Source organism: Otolemur garnettii, unplaced genomic scaffold (assembly GCF_000181295.1).
Source record: "Otolemur garnettii isolate 467f Iridium unplaced genomic scaffold, OtoGar3 scaffold00114, whole genome shotgun sequence".
NCBI classification, from domain to species: domain Eukaryota; kingdom Metazoa; phylum Chordata; class Mammalia; order Primates; family Galagidae; genus Otolemur; species Otolemur garnettii.
In genome coordinates, this window is record NW_003852509.1 from 6497098 (window position 1) to 6511568 (window position 14471).

Here is a 14471-nt window from a genome sequence, read left to right on the forward strand (position 1 = left end):
GGTTAGACTTGTGACCTAAGATGTGATCAATTTTGGAGTATGTTCCATGGGCTGATGAGAAAAATGTGTATTCAGTTTTGTTAGGATGAAATGTTCTATAGATGTCTGTTAAATCCAAATGTTGGATGGTTAAGTTTAAATCTAAAATTTCTTTGCTAAGCTTCTTATTGGAGGATCTATGCAACAGTGCCAAAGGAGTGTTAAAATCTCTGACTATGGTGGAGCTGGAAGAAATCAAGCAGCTCATGCCTGTTAGGATATCTCTTATAAATTGAGGTGCATTCTGGTTGGGTGCATAAATATTAATAATTGCAATCTCATTATATTATTACCCTTAACAAATATGAAGTGACTATCCTTATCCTTGCTTACATTTGTTGGTTTAAAGCCTATTGTGTCTGAGAATAAAATTGCAACACCTGCTTTTTTCTGCTTTCCATTTGCTTGGAATATAGATGACCATCCCTTTACCCTCAGTCTATATTTATCTTCTAAGGTAAGATGAGATTCTTGTATGCAGCAAATATCTGGCCTTAGTTTTTGTATCCAGTCAGCCAACTTATACCTCTTTAGAGGGCAATTTAAGCCATTCACATTAATTGAGAATAATGATAAGCCTGGTGAAATTTTGGGTATTGAGTTTTCCAAAAGTCCAGTGGAAAATTTCAATCCTTTCACCACTGTGGGAGCTGGAATTTCATCAAAAGTTTCTGAATGAGTTTATTTATGTGGTGGAGGATTACACTGGTCATTATGGAGGATAGGTCTGAGAATATCCTGAAGAGCTGGTTTGGTTATGGCAAATTTCTTCAATGCATGGATGTCGTTAAAGTATTTAATTTCTCCATCATAAATGAAACTCAGGTTAGCTGGATACAGGATTCTGGGTTGAAAGTTATTTTGTTTTAGGAAATTAAAAGTTGATGACCATTCTATTCTAGCCTGAAAGGTTTCAACAGAGACATCTGCAGTCATTCTAATATTCTTTCCCTTGTAGGTTATGGTTTTCTTACATCTAGATGCTTTCAGAATTTTCTCTTTCATATTAACTTTAGTGAAGTTAATTATGATGTGCCTGGGGGATATCTTATTCAGGTTGAGTCATGCTAGAGTTCTGAAACTGCCTGCTATCTGAATTTCAGACTCTCTTGGCATGTCTGGAAAGTTCTCTTTCATAATTTCATGAAGAAGACCCTCTGCGTTTGTGAAGCAACTTTGTCGCCATCTGGGATCCCTATAAGGTGAATATTAGTTTTCTTCAAATAATCCCAGAGGTCTCTGAGAGAATGATCTATTTTTTCTCACAATTTCTCTTCCTCTTTGAGTTTTTGGGCACATTCAGAAGCTTTGTCTTCAATGTCAGAGATCCTTTCTTCTGCCTGGTCCCTTCTGTTAGTGAAGAATTCTACCATATTTTTCAGATCTTTGAGGGCTGCAAACTCTTGCCTCAATGTGTCCAAATCTTTGGTCATTTTATCTTTGAAATAATTGAAATCTTGAGACATCTTTTAAATAATTCCTTGAAATTCTGATTCCCTCCTTTCCTCCATTCTGTTGATCTTATTTGTTATCCAGACTAACTCAATTTCTTACATCTCAACCATCTGTTTATGGATGGGATCTTCAGTTGCATCTGCCCAATCCTTCCTTGGGGTGCTTGATCTACTCTGGTTATTCATGCTTCCAGAGTTTTTCCTCTGATTCTGCCACTTGCTTAATTAACACTGTTTGGCTAGATGAGCAGATAAGGATAAGTTGGACTGGGGGCTCCAGGAGTTAATGATTAACTAGCCCTTTGCCCAAAGGCCAGGACTGGTGTGTACCTTTTCTCCTAGAGCTTTGCCAAGGACCCATACAGTGCTGTGGCCTCAGAAACTGGGGGCCTCCTTGGTTTGGTGGGGCTAAGTCACTCTATCTTGTTTTTTGCTGTCTCTATTCTACCCTAGTAAATCAGTTAGTCTGGGTTGAAGTCTCAGCTGTGGAGAAATACCAGCAATTAAGTCACCCCATGCCCCACAGGCAACAATTGGAAAGAGAAATTCACACCTTCCCACAACCACACACCCAGTGTACCACTTGGATAGTCCTCAGGTGATTGGCCCAGTTTGAGAGGTCCAAATCAATTGTCCCAGTCAGCATCAGTCTCAGGTGGGAGAGTTCAAAAGGTCTCCAGCAACTAGATAGCAGGGGTCTGCTGACAGCTCAAGTATGACTTGCTGCAGTACTCTGTGAAGTCAGAGGAACCCACCCAGCACATAAATTAGTCTGGGAAAGTTGATACCACCTTCCCCACCTTGCACCTCTGTCACATCCAGTCACTAGTAACCCCACAGGGCTGTGACCCAGTTCCCTCCAATGAGCAGATGCTCCAGGGGTTTATGACTGCCTGAATCACAGGGAGATCTATGTGTACTGAGCCAGGCCACTGCTCTCTGCCACTATCCAGCAGGGAGATGTGGGGCCTGACAACCTCAGGTGCTTAATGGAGGCTGGGGTGGTTCACTCAGTTCCAGCCCCACCCCTAATTGATGTTGCTGGCAGAACAGGACAGAACAACTTTGTAGGAATTGTTTCTGTCCTGGCTATATTCCCCTGTGGATCAGATGCTGCTTGAGTTGACAGAAAAGGTGACTGAGTCCCATGCAGTGGCAAGCAATTAGACCTCACACTGAGCTGTCAGTTCCAGCCTCTGTCTGGCCACCTTTGTCTCAGCTATGATCTCCTGAGGGCTGGGTGCATCTTAGGCTCAGTAAAGCAGTCCTCTGGATCAGCTCTGCCCTGGGAGTCTGCCAGCTCTGCGTGCCCATATTCTAGTCTCCACGCTCTGCCCAGGCTGCTACCACCTGACGCATCTGCTTTACTCACTGGGCCTGTACTTCCCATCCATTCCGCCAGTGGCTGCCTCCAAAGAAGATTCCCGGCTTCCCCTGGTTGCCCAGAGAAACAGGGCATGTCTGTCTAGGATAACCCTAGGGATATGAGCCTTATTGTTCCCACCACCGCTGCTGCTCTGCACCTCGAGGCACCGCAGTTCCCTCTCAGCTGACTGTCCTTACTCCTGTGCCACAGAATCAGCATAGACCAGAAACAGCCTCTGCCCAATCCACACCTCTCAAGAAAATGCCCAAGAATATGGACTCCCTGGGGGACAGGCTTCCAGACCTTGGGGAAGAGTGGAGGGGAGTGCTGGGGATTCAGAATTGCAGGTAGAGAATAAATACAGATTTATACAGTTTGGTGCCTGGCAGGAGAGTTTTTAGAGGGTCTCTCCCATGGGATAGAATGGGAGGATGTTTGAAATCTGCTCGCTTGTTTGTATGGAGTATACTGTGAGCTCTTCTCATGGGGGAGGGGACTCACATCTGCTTGGCGATGGATTTAATACCTTTTGTTTGTATTCTTGGGGTCGCAGCTCACCTCAGCAGGGTTGATGTGTGTTCTTCAACCTTCTCTCTTGGCTCAGCTTCAAACCATCAGCTTACTTGCTATACTTCTGTCTTTTAACTCTCCTTTGGCACAGGAGCCTCTATGGAAAACTGGCTGTAGTCTGCCATCTTGCCTCTGCCCCCTTCTGCATACAAATATCTTATTTATGTTATTTATTGTTATCTATGCAATTATCTTATTTATGTTATTTATTTCATCTTCAGTACAGTGAAGGCAGGAGTTTGGGAGTTGTTTTCTACAATATCCTCAAGATCTGCAATAGTGTTTGGCACATAGTACACACTGAATAAATATTTGGGGAATGGCTAAATGCCAATTAAATTCCTTGGACTGGAATTGTTTGTGCTCTATATAAAATTTAATTCAAGTGTTTCTAACAACTCTACAGTCACAGATAGTTGGTGGGCAAAGAATTATTTCCTTTTCTTCAAAATAGATATAGGTAGCTTTAAGGTAAACCTTCCTATTATAGCTATTATAACAATTCATCTTGTTACTGAATTATTTTCCAGAAGTTTAACAATAACGAGCACAAGAGAAGAAAGAAATGATAGAATCTAATTCTGCATGGTCACTGTTCTCTGGGGAATAGTAATAACTAGTCTTTCATTGTAAATGAAAATTCCCATATGATATCCTCTTTTTAACAAACATTAAATACCATCAAATCATCAAGAGAAAGCTCTGAATCCCAAAAGGCTGTGATGCAAGTAAATACATAATCCCTTCTGCAAATAAATTTTATTATATACATGTGCTTCGAAGAAGGGAAAAGTATTTTAGGGTTCACTCTTTTAACACATAAGAGATTACAAAGAGGATTCTATAATTTTTTAGAAATCCCTAACATGGCTTTTCCTCCATGGAATAACATTTTACATCCTGTCTCTGACCTTCTCAGACTTCATCCAAGGAGTAAGTGGGAAGTGCATAACAAGTGAGCCACATGTACTAAATTGATTTCAAAAATGATTTAATAGAAAATGTTTTCTTCTTGTCTTTAAGAAAACTAAAGTTATATGTCAGAATAAAATGTTGGCAGAGAATAGAACTGAAAAATATTAATACATTTCTTGAGTTCTGGAGGATATTTTATAATTGGTTTTCTAATCTCTTTAAAAGATGACTGTGATATTTTAAAAAAGGCTTATGATTTCTAGTAAAGATATACATTACATGATGAATTGCTAGAGAAGGGTGTATTTTGAAGATTTTTGTTACTTAGTAAGTAGAAGAAATATGACAGGTCCCTCTTCACAGAGATATTTAATCTCTCAAGCCCAGTTGTTGATTCTACGTTCTATTAGATTACTAACCTTTCATATTATAAGAATGATTTGATTTCTTTAAGTAATGAATATATTCTTCTTATATCAGTATTTCTTATTTTTATTATTGTTACTTGGGGTAGAAGGGACTGAAGAGAGAATAGTGAAAAGTTCCACATTTCAGATTCATTTAGATGGAAAAAGTTTACTGAGTTGGTCATCACAGTGAGATACCAAAGTCTGCCCCAAAAGGAGAAAGAGAACATGCAAGGATGGTGGAACAGTGAATACAAGAATAAGGGAACTCTCAGAAAAATACATATTCTATCTGCCTTTCATTTTTTCTACAGCCAACTTAACTATGCCTAACAGGTAGAAGCACACTGAACTTGGCCAGAGTCACTTGGACCAGCTGATTTTGCTAAGGTCAGTTGCTGTAGTGGGCATATCTAGTTCATCTATCTACTAGGAAGTGTATCAAAATATTTGGCTAGACCAATTTATAGCTCAAACTATGCCTCCCCTCTTCATAATGTACAGAGCATCCACCTGCCTAAACAAAGACAGGATGTATTATTTATACTACATATTGGTACAGATACATAAAGTAGCAGAAAAGACCATATTTCCTCAAAAGACAGAGGCCATTTGTATTTACTGAGTAATATGTAGTAGATGCAAGTGAAAGTAGACATTGATTTGTGTCCTGGCATGGAACTACACTGACATTCTTTTGAAATACTTTGATTTAGTACTTTATTTTTACATCACTCTTATAAATCATAAAGACTCAAATATTAGTAGTACTGTTAAAAGAACGACACATACAGACAATTATATCAACAATACAGGGTAGCAGAACAAAGAGAAGACTAATTGAAGTAGGTAACTTATTAGAAACACACAAATTGTCATTCCTAATATTGAGTCTAATGCTCGTAGCTAGGTACAAATTCATCCCTGATTCACATTTTCCCTGCTTTATGTTATTGTGCTTATTAAAATAATATCATCTCATCAGGAGTAGAGTCAAGAAATTACATTTTTGTTGGTTAAAGAAAGGTCTAATTGTTCAATACTTTATAAAATATGTGATAATGAATTTTGGTGTTTTCAGGAAGAAACAGCATGCTCCATTTTATTCTATGTTTCAGTGACCACTGGCACCCCTTGTCTTCCAGACTAATGAATGTGTCCAGCAGAGAAACTACCAACTCTGTCAGCCACTTTATCCTCATGGGCTTTCCCTCAAGCCCCAAAATGCAGCTCCTCTACTTCGGGCTTTTCTCAGTAGTTTATACTCTCACCCTGATGGGCAATGCAGCCATTGCCTGTGCTGTGCATTGGGACCGGCGCCTTCACACACCCATGTATATCCTTTTAGGAAATTTTTCTCTCCTGGAAATATGTTATGTCACCACCACTGTTCCTAAAATGTTGGCCAACTTCCTCTCCACAAACAAGTCCATCTCCTTTGTGAGTTGTTTTGCACAGTTCTACTTCTTCTTCTCCTTTGGGTGTGATGAGGGCATCTACCTTTGCATCATGGCCTTTGACAGGTGCCTTGCCATCTGCCGCCCTCTGCATTATCCACGCATCATGACCAGGCAGCTGTGCACTGGCCTTATCATCTTCGGGTGGTCATGTGGGCTCATTGTCTTCCTCACTCCAGTTGTTCTCATTTCAAAGTTGCCTTACTGTGGCCCAAATGTCATCAACCATTTTGTGTGTGATCCTGTTCCACTGATGATGTTGTCCTGTTCTAAAGACGTCACCACCCAGCTCATTTATTCCACTTTCAATTATATTTTTATGATTGGCACCTTTCTCTTTATCCTTTGTTCTTATGCTCTAGTGATTCTGGCTGTGGTGAGGATGACCTCAGAGGCTGGCAAACGAAAGGCTTTCACCACTTGTGCTTCTCATCTGGCAGTTGTCACCCTGTTTTATGGCTCTATTTTTGTGATGTATGTTAGTCCTAAATCAGGACACCCAGCTAAAATGCAAAAAATCATTACCCTGTTTTATTCTGCAATAACACCTTTGTTCAATCCCCTAATATACAGTCTCAGGAACAAGGAGATGAAGCATGCTCTGGTGAAAATCTTCAAGACCAGAGAAAGTGTTCATAAAAGATAAATGAAAGTCAAATTCCATCTATCAAATGCAACTTGCCTGAATAAGCCATGAGTGACACACTTGTCTACAAATTTCCTAAGTTTTATTAAGAAACTAGTAGAATGAGAATTCACTATCATCTTAAATGCCACTCACCACAAGATGCAATACCATGATCTTATTTAAGAAGAATGTTTCAATAGTGACTTAAATTTTGTGTCAAAGATAATATCAAGTAAGTAAAGATTTTTCTAAACTAATTATACCCTCTCCATGTAATTCAGTTTTTCAAAAGAAGACGGAAGTCTGCTTTGTATTATAGAGCTGAAACAACTAACACAAGTGCAACGGAGACCATAGACTGCTCTGGTGATTAACACTGTAAGCCAGTAATTCTCCACTGGGAGATATTGACTGAAACAGAAGAGACAAGTTTTAAGAATTCCACCTTGCTAGACTTCAGTAGATGGCCTTACTTTGTTGACATAGCCTTAGCTGGATAATAAATAATTGTTCACAGAGTGAACAACAATTAAAAATATAAAGTGTTTTTAGTTACTGGCAAGATCAAAATACTATTAAAAAGACATGAGCATTCCTTGGAGTATACTTGCTTTATGGTAACTCAGTTTCAACACAATTCCTTGTACCATAATTGGATTAGTGTTACTATTGAGTGACTTATTTGAGTACTGCCATAGCATGCTTAAAATTATTTCTATAAATATTTGATTAGCATAGTTGTTTTAATTATGATTTTTGTTTTTTTCTGTGGCCACATTTTTCAAGGATGACTCTCAAAAACATAATGAAGAGGAATCACATTATAAAATGTAATTTATATAATTTTAATTTGTAGCCTTCAAAGTTATTGGCTTCACAAAGTGAGAGGCACTATCAGTTAGGTTTCCTGTCATCTAGAAACTGGGTTGCCTGGCTGGGCACCAGCCACATGCACCAGGGCTGGTGGGTTCAGGTTTAGCCTGGGCCTGCTAATTAACAACAACAACAATAACAAATAGCAGGGCATTGTGATGGGTGGTATAGTCCCAGCTACTAGGGAGCCTGAGGAAAGAGAATTGCTTGAGCCCAAGAGTTTGAGGTTGCTGTGAGCTATGATGTCAAAGCACTCTATGGAGAGCAAAAAGTGAGACTCTTTGTCTCAATTCAAAAAAAAGAAATAATGTGGGTTGGAAATATTTTCTGGATTTGAAAGGAAAGGTTGATGCTACGTTTTGTGGAGAAAAGATGGTTGTTTTATTTTAATTCATATGGAAAATGTCAATCAAACAGTTTTAAGCAATTGGCTGAAGAACTACTATATATGGGAAGAAAATATAAACAATTTAAAATTTTATCTACATTAACTTCAGTGGTAGGCTCTGATCTTTAAAGTACTGATCAATTTAACTCTCAGTTTCACTTGATCATTCCAGTTTCATTCATCTTTCTTTTTTTCTTCTTTTTGAGATAGAGTGAAGGACTGAGAAATAATTATTTTTAATAAAGTATGCCAATTGTAATAAATGTGTCCAGCGCCCACATTTGTAAATACTTTCATTAGTAAGCAAACTTTTCTCATGTATCTTAAATTCTATCTCACATTAAGCTTGCTGCCATGTAATAGAAAGAATTGAAAGTTATTTGATACATTAAAAAGCATTTGCTTAAGACATAGATGGGCCTTTGTTGTTCTAACATCTCTTTTTCAGTTCATAAGTAAGCAGGTTTCATACAACCAGCTGACAAAAGAGGGAAGACCCTCAGGCTTGTGTTACAGGGTTGTCAAAATATAAATGGGTACCTCTTGCAAGGAAAGAAATGACTACTGCTGCACCTTAGCCCCTCTCAGGGTGCCCATAGAATGTGGTGGTGGAGAACATCCTCATAAAGCAGTGACTTGGGAGGAACTAGTTGTCTGCTTTGTATATTGAGAGAAATACCTTGCTATGCAAGATAAGGATATGTGTAGACTAATAACTGTTGCAAAAAGCTTCATAGTTATGAGCCACCCCTACTCCTACAGAAGAAAAAGAAAATAACAGACAGGAAAGTCAGATTTAAAGAAGTTTGAGGTGGAGACATAAACAATGATCAGAGAGCCCAAAGCTCAGAAAAGAATCCATGCATGTACAGTCAATTGATCTTTAACAAAGATAACAAGAATATACAATGGAAAAGACTAGACTCTTGAATAAGTGGTATTGGGAAAACTGGATATCCATAGGTAAAATAATGAAATTGGACTTCTATCTCACACAATATACAAAAATCAACTAACTTACAATCAATCAAAGGGTTAAGTATAAGACCAGAAACTGTTTTCCTTTAGAAGAAAACACAGAGGAAGAAGTACATGCCATTGGTCTTGGAAATGACTTGCTGGATTTGACTCCAAAAGTGCAAGCACCAAAACCAAAAATAAATAAATGAGATTATAACAAAATGAAAATCTTCTGTAGAATTCTGGGAAGACGGCTGACTGATAGCAACTCTTGTCAGAGGCTCCTGAGCAGAGGAAGAAAAACTGGACATAATTGGACTATATGAAGCCAAAGACTAGGAGCTGAGCCAAGAAAGAAGTTTGGCAAGCTGTAAATTCAAGAAAGAGCATTCAAGAAAACAAATTACAGGTAGATAGCCTATTGACTAGAGGACAGGAGACCCCTCACCCAAGCAGGAGGCCTGCCTCAGACTATATGTGAATAAGCAGAGAACAATAGACCTTTCATTTTACCTCACTGAAGAGAGCTGCTAAACTCCAAGTCTCTTTCTCCAGGGAGGTCCTACTTATGAACCTAGGCACCACCCCACCAGGCATAAAATTGATCAGATATTTTTCCCCACAAGTCCAAACTCCCAGTCCACCCATTCCCTGATGCGTAGTGGTCTGAAGTTCTGCCCAATGCAGAGCATAGAGTGTTTGGTCTTGTCCTGAGAGACCTGGGCATAGTGTGGACTGTCAACCATCAGGACAGAATCTGTGACTAACGGGGAAGAAAGAGAGGGTGTAGGATAAAGGGATACTTGGTGGGAGGAGGAGCAGTCCCCTGGTTATGACTATGCCCAGCGAGTAGTAGTGCGGATTCTTGGTTCGGGCTGTGTCTGGCAGGATTGCGTGCAGAGCCCCTGGCTCTGATGGCACCCACAGCAGGAGAGTGGTTGCCCTGCGTGGACTGAGTTTGGCAGACAGGGCTGGTCCCCAGGTCCTGCTGGGCATACAAGCAGAAGCTGGATAGGCATGGACTGCAACCTGAGAGCAAGGGCGTGGTCTCCTGATTCCAACAGAACCCCTGAGCAGTAGCTTACTGGGTGTGAACCAAAACCTGAGGGCTAGGATGTGCTCCACTACCTCCAGCGGGGCTGGTGAGCAGAGGCTTACGAGGTGAGGACTGAGGCCTGCAGGTAGAGTGTGGGTTTCAAGCCAGAAGAAGATGGTCATCAAATTTTAGTCTCTGAAAACAAAACAACTTGCAGCCCAGGATCCTCTATCCAGCTAAACTGAGTTTCATTTGCAATGGAGAAATCAAATATTTTAATGACATGTTGAAGAAATTTACCATACCTAAACCAGCTCTCCAGGATGTCCTCAGATCCATCCTCCACAATGACCAGTGCAATGCTATACCTCCAAAGTAAACTCATCCAGAAATTTTTTGAACAAAACTCAACTTCCACAGTGGTGAAAGGATTAAAATTGTCCACTGGACATCTGAAAATCATGATAGCCAAAACACAACCAGGCTTATCAATTCTCTAAATTAATGTGAATGGTTTAAATTGTCCTCTAAAGAGGCACAGGCTGGCTCACTGGATACATAAACTCAGATTGGATATCTGCTATATACAAGAATATTGCCTTATCTTAAAGGATAAAAGTAGACTCAGGGTGAAGGGATGGACTTGTATAATACAGGCAAATGGAAACCAGAAAAAAGCAGGGGTTGCAATTTAGTAGCAGGTACAATTAGCTTTAAACCAACAAAGATAAAGAAAGATAAGGAAGGTCACTACATATTTGTCAAGGGAAACACCCAACATGAAGAGATTTCAATAATTAACATTTATGCACCCTACCAGAATGCTCCTCAATTCATAAAGCAGACCCTAATGGATATGAACAACTTGATATCTTCCTTATGTACACCAAGGAATAATATGCAGCCATAAAAAAGATGGAGACTTCACATCTTTTATGTTTACCTAGATGGAGCTGGAACACATTCTTCTTAGTAAAGTATCCAAGAATGAAAAAAAGTATCCAACGTACTCAATACTAGTATGAAATCAATATATAACCACTGACACACTCATACGAAACATATGGCAAAACATAACTATAGTCCAGAAAGTAGAAGAGAAGAGGAGAGAGAGGGGAGGGGAGGGGGCATATGGAAGGAGGGAGGGCATTTGGGGGGACCTCACCTAATGTGAATGATACAATGGTAGATTTCAAAACTATTAAGAAATGAGTATAATTGTGATGGATGTGTTACTTTGTTCAATGTAAACATTTCACATTGTATATCAAAGCAGAACCCTGAACCCCATAAATGCATCAATGTACAAAGTTATAATTTAATAAAAAAACAATAAAAAACTGAAAATCTTCTATATATCAAAGGAAATAGTTAAAAGAGTAACAATAATAATTCAGTCTTATATATATTTTTGTGTATGATGTTTTAATAAGAAAACATAAACTAGATCATGTTAATGTTTGCTCAAATACTTCCATAGACTCATACAGTGAAAGCCAAAGTCATACCATGGCCTACAAGACTCTAGATGATATCCCCTCTCCTGGTAGCTTCTGTCATCATATTCTACTGCTTTCTCTGTCGCTTACACAGCTACACACACGCTGGCCTGCTTGCTATTTCTCCAGCATGTTATGCTTTCTTCTGCCTCTGGTACATGAGACTATTTGTTTTGCATGGACTGCAGTGCCCCCAGATAGCCATAAAGTTTGTTCTGTCACTTTAAGACATTGCTTAATTGTCACATAGTCTGTGAGGCTTTCCTGACTCTACTTCAAATCATTATCTCTGTTCTTTTTCCCCCCACCCCATGCTTCATTTTTCTCCATATTATTTTATTATGTACTATGTATTTATCTTATTTATGTTATTCATTTCATCTTCCAGGTCAGTGAAGGTAGGAGTTTGGAAGTTGTTTTCTACAATATCCTCGAGATCTGCAATAGTGTTTGGCACATAGTACGCACTGAATAAATATTTGGGGAATGGCTAAATGCCAAGTAAATTTCTTGGACTGGAATTGTTTGTGCTCCATGTAAAATTTAATTCAAGTGTTTCTAACAACTCTACAGCCACAGATACTTGGTGGGCAAAGAATTATTTCCTTTTCTTCAAAATAGATATAGGTAGCTTTAAGGTAAACCTTCCTATTGTAGCTATTATGACAATTCATCTTGTTACTGAATTATTCCCCAGAAGTTTAGCAATAACGGGCACAAGAGAAGGAAGAAATGATAGAATCTACTTCTACATGGTCACTGTTCTCTGGGGAATAGTAATAACTAGTCTTTTATTGTGAATGAAAATTCCAATATGATATCCTCTTTTGAACAAACATTAAATACCATCAAATCATCAAGAGAGAGTCCAAATCCCAAAAGGCTGTGACGCAAGTAAATATATAATCCCTTCTGCAAATAAATTTTATTATATACATGTGCTTCGAAGAAGGGAAAAGTATTTTAGAGTTCACTCCTTCAACCCATAAGAGATTACAAACAGGACTCTATACTAGTTTGGAAGTTCCTCACATGCTTTTTCCTCCATGGAATAATATTTCACATCCTGTCTCTGACCTTCTCAGACTTCATCCAAGGAGTAAGTGGGAATTGCATAATATGTGAGCCACATATACTAAATTGTTTTTAAAAATGATTTAATAGAAAATGTTTTCTTCTTGTCTTTAAGAAAACTAAAATTATGTCTCAGAATAAAATGTTGGCAGAGAATAGAGCTGAAAAATATAAATATATTTCTTGAGTTCTGGAGGATATTTTATAATTGGTTTTCTAATCTCTTTAAAAGATGACTATGTAATATTTTAAAAGAGGCTTATGATTTCCAGTAAAGATATATATTACATGATGAAATGCTAGAGAAAAGGGTGTATTTTGAAGATTTTTGTTACCTGTTAAGTAGAAGAAATATGACAGGTCCCTCTTTACAGAGATATTTAATCTCCCAAGCCCAGTTGTTGATTCTCAGTTCTATTAGATTACTAACCCTTCATATTCTAAGAATAATTTGATTTCTTTAAGTAACAAAAATATTCTTCTTATAGCAGTATTTCTCATTTATATTGTTGTTACTTGGGGTAGAAGGGACTGGAGCGAGAGTAGTGAAAAGTTCCACATTTCAGATTCACTTAGATAGAAAAGGCCTACTGAGTTGGCCATCACAGTGAGATGTAAAGCATACCAGAGTCTGTCCAAAAGGGAGAAAGAGACTATGTGCGGGGGTGGGTGGGGGGAATAGTGAATAAAAGAATAAGGGAACTCTCAGAAAAATACATAGTCTATCTGCCTTTCATTTTTTCTACAGCCAACTTAACTATGCCTAACAGGTAGAAGCACATTGAACTTGTCCAGAGTCACTTGGACCAGCTGTTTTCACTAAGGTCAGTTGCTGTAGTGGGCATATCTAGTTCATGTATTTACTAGGAAGTATATCGAAATATTTGGCTAGACCAATTTATAGCTCAAACTATACCACCCCTCCTCAGAATGTACAGAGCATCCACCTGCCTAAAAAAAGATAGGATGCATTATTTATGCTACATATTGGTATAGATGCAGAAAGTAGCAGAAAAGGCCATATTTCCTCAAAAGACAGAGGCCATTTGCATTTACTGAGTAAAATGTAGCAGATGCATGTGAAAATAAACATTAATTTGTGTCCTGGCATGGAACCACACTGACATTCTTTTAAAATACCTGGATTTAGTACTTTATTTTTACTTATAAATCATAAAGACTGAAGTATTAGTAGTAGTGTTAAAAGAATGTCACATACAATTATATCAGCAGTGCAGGGTAGCAGAACAAAGAGGAGACAAATTGAAATAGGTAATTTATTAGAAATACACAAATTGTCGTTCCTAATATTGAGTCTAATGTTCTTTTTTTTTATTATTAAATGATAGCTCTATACATTAATGCAAACAGGGGGTACAGTGTAGTGTTTTCATATACATTTTGAAATACTTTCATCAAGCTGGTTCACATAAATTTCATGTAATTTGCATAGTCATTGTGTCAAAACATTTACATTCTATTTCTAAAATGTTCACTTGTACCCTAGTTAGACAGAAATATAGGTGATCTTTCCGGTTAACCTCCCACCACCCAGCCACCCTTGGCTGAGTCTAATGTTCTTAGCTAAGTAAAAATTTGTCACAGATTCACATTTTCCCTGCTTTATGTTATTGTGCTTATTAAAATAATATGATGTGATCTGCAGTAGAGTCAAGAAATTCACAGTTTTGTTGTTTAAACAACTGTCTGGGGGGGGGAGGAAGAGGGATTCGAGGGTTCACTTCTGTGGTTCATCTTGCAAGGGTACAAGTGAATCTTTCTATGAGTAGAATATGAATGTTTTG

The 14471-nt window shown here is 38.4% G+C and overlaps 1 protein-coding gene across 1 annotated transcript in view; it reads left to right on the forward strand.

Annotated features, from left to right (window-relative positions):
* Positions 1-6854, forward strand: part of LOC100949693 (olfactory receptor 11G2-like) — a 28899-nt gene extending 22045 nt beyond the window's left edge. Inside the window, exon 4 of the mRNA XM_023517580.1 lies at positions 5870-6854. Within this exon, the coding sequence (XP_023373348.1) occupies positions 5870-6854 (985 nt within the window). The remainder of the gene's footprint in view (positions 1-5869) is intronic.
* Positions 6855-14471: the final 7617 nt, after the last annotated feature.